General features: G+C 52.3%; 1 protein-coding gene across 1 annotated transcript; it reads left to right on the top strand.

Annotated features, from left to right (window-relative positions):
- Window positions 1-106: 106 nt before the first annotated feature.
- LOC307101738 (UPF0193 protein EVG1) lies at window positions 107-7,534 on the top strand. Its single transcript, XM_079775091.1, has 7 exons — window positions 107-301; window positions 613-724; window positions 1,766-1,828; window positions 5,233-5,415; window positions 6,065-6,196; window positions 6,413-6,513; window positions 6,685-7,534. Exons 2-7 carry the CDS (start codon window positions 622-624, stop codon window positions 6,754-6,756), a joined length of 654 nt encoding a protein of 217 aa, XP_079631217.1. The 5' UTR covers window positions 107-301; window positions 613-621; the 3' UTR covers window positions 6,757-7,534.
- Window positions 7,535-7,761: the final 227 nt, after the last annotated feature.

The raw sequence follows: 7,761 nt of genomic DNA on the forward strand, positions 1-7,761 counted from the left end.
TCCCTTCCAGAAGGCGGGCCAGTGCTATAGGTGTGCGCGCATGCGCCGAGTAGCTCGCGCGCTCGTTACCATGGTAGCCAGAGCGTCTAGCAGCCCGCTCTGTACACCAAGATCTCAGAGTATTTCTGCTGGGCCTCCGCGCGGTGCCGCGGTAGAACCGTGATTACGGTCTTCCGAGCCCAGCCACCGCTCTCCGCTGGGGGCGGGGTGGGTCCCAGCCGCCGCTCTTTGATGGGGGCGGGGTGGCGTCCCAGCCGCCGCTGTCTGCGTGGGGCCCACCCAACCGGCGTCTTACTTTAGGGTGAGGTTTCAATTTGGGCGTAACACCCAAGGCACTGTCGTGGCTAAGGCCCCCTTCCTAGGGCTTTTCCTGCCACAGACACCGGGTCCAGATGAGGTCTCTGTTCACGTGTGTGCATCCGCCTGCGTATCTGCTCGGGGTGGAAGGATAGGGCACTGTCGCAATAGTGAAGGGCGGCGTCACAATTCTAATGGGACTGGGCTGCTCCCAGACTTTCCTGGTGTTGGGCTGGGGGCGGGGGTGGGGGGAGGGGCTGGAGTAGAGATTGGACCTGGGAGACGGATGTGTCATTGCGTTTTTATCCTCCGCAGAGCCCTCCAATGGCTTCCCAGGATAGGGTAAAGGCAGTGACCAAAGGAACGGGGTTCTGTCGCTGCCCCAAGCAGACCACTTACACCCCTGGAACCTGCGAGCTCCTCAGAGGTTAGTACGCTTAAAGGACAGGGTAAGAGAGGTGGTAAATCCTCTGAAACTCAGGTCTCCCCTATGTGACCTGTGGCTTAGTAAGTGCTATTTTCATTTTACAGAGGAGAAGCGTTGGGTTCAGGAAGGCTCAGGTCCTACAACTTACTTGCAAGTGGCTGAAAGTCAAAGAACAAAGGATTTCAGAGTAGATCATTCTTGCGCATCCCTTAGATCGCGCTTTCCCTTTCCTCCCAGGGAAGCCTATCTCCTCCCCACCCACCACCACATGGAACCAGCTGTTACTGCCCTCACCTTACCAAATACCCTTTCTTCATTGGACTCAGCATAACCTGTAGTCAGATATTTAGTGTGTCCTGTTGGATCAGCATCCTTCTACACCTCTAGCCCGTGAACTCCATCAGGGTACGATTATTCCTGTTTTGGCTCCCTATTGTAGCTCCAGTGTCTGACACATGCTTAATGAATACTTGCTCATTCATTCATTTATGCATTCCTTCACTCAATGAAAAACACGTAAAAGCCCACTGTGTGCTTTGTTCTAGGTCAGTGGTCGGCAAATTCATTAGTCAACAGAGCCAAATATCAACAGTACAACGATCGAAATTTCTTTTGAGAGCCAAATTTTTTAAACTTAAACTTCTTCTAACGCCACTTCTTCAAAATAGACTCGCCCAGGCCGTGGTATTTTGTGGAAGAGCCACACTCAAGGGGCCAAAGAGCTGCATGTGGCTCGCGAGCCGCAGTTTGCCGACCACGGTTCTAGGTGGTAAAGGATACAGCATAAAAAAGGAAGAAGAAAAACCAGCAAAAATGTTTGCTGTCATGGAGCAAATATTTTAGTGGAAGGGTAACAAATTAAAATTATAGAGCTTAGATGGTGGTGAGTGCTATAGGAAGAAAAAAAAAGCAGGAGAGTAAGAGCGGGAGTGCTTGGGTGCAGAATGGTGGGAGGAGGTGGCAATTTTGCATTTCAGCGGTGTGAGATGAAGGCTTCTGCCCGCAGCCCAGGCGGCCTTACTGAAGGGCTTTCTCTTGCAGTGATGATGAAGGAATCCAAACTGACTAAGTTCCAACAGCGACACATCATGGACACGATGAAAAGTAAGAGTCAGGCCCCAGAGGCTTGCTGGGCAGAGGGGTTCTGGGCCACATTCTGAGTGCTCCTGTCTTCAGGAGCAGTGGGCATCATTTTCAAAGGCCAGAATAGTACAGTATCGTATTTTTTATCTTGCCCCTGGGGGATTGACCTTGAGGGGCCTTTGTTACTCCCTCCTGACATGCGTCCTGGGACAACAAGCTTCCTGCAGTCCCCCTCTAGCCAACCTTCCCAAGAGATCACAGAGCCATTGGAACTTCTCGCCCAGCCAAAGTCATCTCAAAACTGTCATGTCTGCAATCTGTTCCTCCCTGTTACACACATACCATATGAGCTCTCCAGAGGAGAGAATTGTGTATATACACTGAGTGGCCAGATTATTATGATCTCTGAACGCATAATAATCTGGCCAATCAGTGTGGTGTGTGTGTGTGTGTGTGTGTGTGTGTGTGTGTGTGTGTGTGTGGCCTGGTACATGAATTCATGCATGGGTGGGGTCCGGCCAGCCTGGCCAGGGGGAGGGAACATGGGTGGTTGGCCGGCCTGCCTGCTGGTCGAACTCCTGGTCCAGGGGACAATTTGCATATTAGCCTTTTATTATATAGGATATACACTGAGTGGCCAGATTATTATGTGTTCAGAGATCATAATCATCTGGCCACTCAGTGTATGTATCTTGTTTTATCCATTCATGGCTTAGCTAGCAGAAACAAGAAAATTGGCAGAATTCCAACTTAGGAAGACTATGCAAAGCCTTTGCACGGCTCACCTCTGACCACAAATTGTAGTATTTATTTTTGGGCACTAAGATCTTGTAAGCAACCTTGCTTTCTGAGATTCAACTGAATCAACATTTAATGGGTCAGAACAGAGACCTGGAAAGTTGCCTTTAAGAGACAGAATGCCAGCCCCGGCTGGTGTGGCTCACTTGGTTGGAACGTAATCTAGTACACCAAAAGGTGGCAGGTTCGATCCCATCGGGAGGCATCCATGATGGTTCTCTCTCCCTCAAATAAGTAAGAGAGAGAGAAAGAGAGAGAGAGAGAATGAGAATGCCAGAGCAAGCGTGACAATTTTACTTGATTCTATCGAAAGCTATTGCCTTCTCTGAAGAAAGAATGTGTGTATTGGGAGGGCATCCGATTAACCACAGAAGCATAGGGAAGGGAGAATCAGAGAGGCAGATAAAGGCAGCGTCTGTTCAGCACTGGCTTGGGGGAGGGAGGATCCATCAGGCCAGGTCATGGGTCAGATGTCCTTCCTTATTGTGGGCAAGGGCAACTCAGGCTGCCAGAGCCTAGTGCCATAGCACATCTGAGTCATAACTGAGTCTCCACAGTCAGCAACATACTAATAAAGTGGTGTCCCCTGTCACACAACTACAGAGACTGTCCTAGAAATTCCACTAAAAGTCAATGCCAAAAGACCCAGGATCATGTCTGCCTTGTTCACCAGAGTAGCCCCAGCACCTAGGTGCTCAATATTTATTGAAGGATTAGTGGTTAGGCTAACACAAGTAACTGGCTCACATAGCTGTGTTATTCCCCTTAGAGGTTTGGGTTTTTTTTAATTGCCTCCAAGCATTGCTGTTGAATCTGCTTTCTTCTAGACTCTCTTTACTTCTCTCCTCTTATCCAAATCCTACTGTTGTTTTGAGCCTTGATTCAAATTCTGTTGCAAGCCACAAATTTCTCTCCTTTACCTGAACTCCCAGAATTACTCGGGCCGTAACTATTTGCTGAGAATGGACCAAAGGAAGAGGTAGCATCTGGCACTGGACAGGCAGAAATAGGGAGCGGAGGGAGCAGGGGGGCATTCTAGGAAGCACAGCATCGCTTTAGAAGAGAGGGGCATAGCGCTGTGTGAAGAGACGGTCCATGGGAAACCCTGGCAGCTCCATCCTTCCAGGTCCTCAGGTGGACACTCAGCCATCCTTCCTCCTCATCTCCCAGACCCCACATCTGACCATCAGCCAGCCGTTGCTTGACCTTCAAACCATGCCCTGACCGCCTCTGCCCTTGGCCCCCAACACTGTATTATATTTTCAACAACAACCAAGAGGGTCATGTTATTCCTCTGCTCAGAACCCTCTGATGGCTTCCAACCTCACACAAAGTAAGAGCCAGTCTTTCCAGAGGCCTACAAAGCCCTGTCCTTCTCTTATCTTCCATGACATCTGACCCCTACTTCCACTACACCCCCCTTGCTCACTGCTTTCCTGGCACCCTAGCCTCCTGGCTGTTCCTGACATTCCAGGCACATTCCCACCTCCGGGCCTCTGCTCTAGCTGCTCCCTCTGCCTCCACTGCTCTTCTCTGAAATATCTGCAGAGCTGGCCCCTCACCACTGTTGGGTCTTTTCACGAGGGCGTCCCTGGCTACCCTATTTAAATTGTGACTCCTGCTGTCACACACTCTATGTGACATACTCTGTATTTTATTTTATCTTATTCCACACCCCAAATGCAGGCGCCATGAAGGCAGGACTTAGTCTTTCTTACCACTTCACCCCCAGTGGTCTGGGCCTGGCAGAGTAGATGCTCATTACGTATTTGCTGGGTGGATGATAGAAGAAGGTGGGATGGACAGACAGGGGCCAGATCCAAACAGGCCTGGCCTAGCGGAGGAGCCCCAGGTCTGGGCCGGGGCAGTGAGACAGATTTGTGTCTATTACCATCCAAACCATCCCTCCTTCCCTGTGGACCAAGCAGGTTTTAGGAATCCATCTATAGAAATAAAAGCACCAGTACGAAGGCTTGATGTGCAAGAATGTTTATTGCAGCATTGTTTGAAGTGGTAAAAATAAAATAAAAACAGCCTGAATTTCTGAAATGTGGAGACTAGTTGAATATATGATGTAGCCATCATAAGGACTAGTATGCAGCTGTAAAAAATAAGTTACATGTAAATGGAGTGATCTTGAAAGAGATCCATGATACACTCTTAAGTGAAGAGTCTACTATGGAATGTAGCACAGTGTGGTCCATTGTATGAGCTCGTTTGTATAGTATCATAAAGAATGGACCAAGCCCAGCTGGGTGTGGCTCAGCAGTTGAGTTTCGACCCAGGAACCAAGAGGTCACCAGTTCGATTCCTGGTCAGGGCATATGCCCAGGTTGCGAGCTCGATCCCCAGCAGGGGGCGTGCAGGAGGCAGCCAATCAATGATTCTCTCTCATCATTGATGTTTCTATCTCTCTCTCCCTCTCCCTTCCTCTCTGAAATCAATAAAAATATGTATTTTTTTAAAAAAGAATGGACCGAGACCACCAAATTGCTACCATTGCAGAGGGGGGCAGGGAGGGGAGGAGGGAAGACTCTTCTGCACTGTTAGCCTCATTATAAAAGGTGCCACTTTTATAAATGGGTAAGAATCCAGTGGATCCCCCACCCCAACCTTTTCCTCCCCAGGAGGAGACGCTCTGCCCCTGTACTGCAGCCCAACATCCAGCCAGAGGGTCTTGCCTTCCAAGCAGCCGGCCTCAGCCGTCTACCTGCCTCCCATCCTGGCGGCCCGGTCCCAGCTCCGACCTGCCAGCATGTGCCAGGCCAACGGGGCCTACAACCGGGAGCAGTTCAAACCTCGAGCCACCAGTAAGTTAGAGGGCCTGGACCGGAGCCCCTCTTCACCCCGTCCACAAGGGGCAGGGGGTGCGGGGAGATGAGCAGGGCAGGTGAGCACCAATCTAATCAAATTCTCCCACTCTTTATGCCAATGCTCTTGAGCCTTGGCACGTTAGCTGGGGAGCGTTCAGGGTGCAGCAGAAAACAGGTTGTCCTTTTTCAAGTTTTCCAGAATGCTCTTTTACCATTAACTGGATTCTGTCAATCTCTGCTGAGTGGCTGACCGGCAGACCTCATGGCCACGGCTCTCTCAAGCTTACACGGTGCCTCAAGTCCAGAGCGCTCTGCACCCCAGCCTACTTCAGGGAGCCCTTCATCCCTCCCTCCATGCACTTCACAGAACTCTTGGCCCAGTCCCTCCTACACCACGTGCGACCAGTTTTCTTAGCCTTGCTCTGCACCAGGGCGGTGTGTGGGTTTTGAAAAGCTCTTGGTTCTTTCAGTCCTTTTCCTGCCTGACTTCACAAGAGGCTCAGAGGCGCGTGGCTAGCAGTGCCTGGATTACAGCAGCCCCTCCCTGTTACCCAGGCCCCTTGGAGCAAGCATGCCCAGTTGGGAACGCCGGCCATGAACCGGGGTGCCCTTCGGGCCTTAACTAGGCCTTTTCTGGGCCTTACAGGAGATCTGGAGAAGGAGAAGCGAAGACTCCAGAACATCTTTGCCACGGGGAAGGATAAGGAGGAACGGAAAAAGAAGCCCCGTGCTGTGCAGCGGAAGGACCCAGCCCCCGAGCTGGACCGGTTTGAAGAACGTAAGCCCCGGGATGGGCCTGTTAGCGCTGGGGAGGGAGTGTGAGGGGCCCAGAATCGGGGAAGGGTTGATCCCTGAGGGTGAACTAGCGAGACACAATGTCTGACCACAGAACTGCTTCCTCCCCCAAGAGGCAGTCCCTCCCCACGCCCCCCTCCCCACCAGGAGCCTGAGGGCCCCATTGCCCAGTGCGATGATGACCCTTCTCTCTGTCCAGTGGTCAAGGAAATCCAGGAGAGGAAAGAATTCCTGGCTGAGATGGAGGCCCTGGGACGGGCCAGACAGTACCGAGGGATCATCCTCACGGAAATCTCCCAGGTAGGAGCAGCAGCAGGCGGGGGGAGGGGACGTGGCCATGAGAATATGGGATCCGAGTAGAAATGAAGGGCCAGCTGTGGTTGAGGTTTGCGGAGTCCAGCTCTGGCCTCACCTGTGTTGGCTCCTAGAGTTCCTGCCCTGATCCCCAGCTTTCCCTGCTGCCCTTTGCAGAAACTACGGGAAATGGAAGACATCGACCACCAGAGGAGCAAGGAACTGAGGAAGGCTCTGGCCACCGCCTGATCTGTCTCCAGGGGGCGGAGTAGCCCAACCTTGACCACTGGAGCCCACCCCATTGCCGAGCAGGGTCATCCCAGGTCAGCCCACCCACTCAGGCCTCCAGCCATGTCAAATGGTCGTACAGCACTGCCCTGGCCTAGGGTACGGGGTACCCGGGCATACACAGCACCCTATAAAATGGACATCAGAGAATGAGTTGATTCTTCCCGAAACTGCACCCAGGGGTCCTGGGTCAGCTGTGCCTCTTGAGACCCAGTCTCAGTCTCTCTCTCTCTCTCTCTCACACACACACACACACACACACACACACACACACACACACACACGGCTTTGAATCTTCCCTTGGGGAAAGAGCCCCATTCAGAGTGAAGGCAAGGCCGGTCTCCCCATTGTGGGCGGACGTCTCGGCCGCCAACAGGCCCGCGTCCCACCACCTGCAGCGCGGGGTGTCCCACGGTTAGTGTCTGAACTCAGGAATGAGCATGGCTCCTTTCGTCCTGCCTGCCTCAGGGCCTGCTTCTTTGACTTCTTACAGCCTTAGGCAAATGTTTAACCACGACGACCGATTGGCCAATAAAACACATTTGACGCAGGTCATTACACATTACACACACCGTTTTGTTTCCAGAGGGATAAGGCTTGTTTGTTCAAGGAGTTAGCCTTTTCCAAGCCTGTTTCTAGCTGTTGGCATATTTCAAGGGGAAAAGGGAACGAACCTCTTGGGCGCCCCATAGCGGGCACTGTGGCAGGTACTGAATTCCTCTCATTCTCTCCATAACCCCCGTGCCCACCCCACCCCTTCCCCGCCCCCGTGGTTCCTCATCCTGCGAGAAAACGGAGGCTCACCACGCTGTGATCACCACGGTCACATCGCTAGCAAGTTGAGTCAGCTTTGCGTCTTTCCACTAAGCCCACGGCCAGAGGAAGAAACAGGGCTGGGAAGGATCCAGACCCGGCCCTGGCTTTGGTTCCGACCCCAGCTCTGCTGCCTGAACCCGGGCACCCCAG

Source organism: Cnephaeus nilssonii, assembly GCF_951640355.1.
Source record: "Cnephaeus nilssonii genome assembly, chromosome: 6".
Classification (NCBI taxonomy): domain Eukaryota; kingdom Metazoa; phylum Chordata; class Mammalia; order Chiroptera; family Vespertilionidae; genus Cnephaeus; species Cnephaeus nilssonii.

Excerpts from the sequence above, each read along its gene's own strand:
- LOC307101738 (XM_079775091.1), top strand. The coding sequence starts at position 622 with ATGGCTTCCCAGGATAGGGTAAAGGCAGTGACCAAAGGAACGGGGTTC. Across the intron at positions 5,416-6,064 it reads GTTCAAACCTCGAGCCACCA|GAGATCTGGAGAAGGAGAAG; the intron begins GTAAGTTAGAGG and ends TGGGCCTTACAG. Across the intron at positions 6,514-6,684 it reads TCCTCACGGAAATCTCCCAG|AAACTACGGGAAATGGAAGA; the intron begins GTAGGAGCAGCA and ends TGCCCTTTGCAG.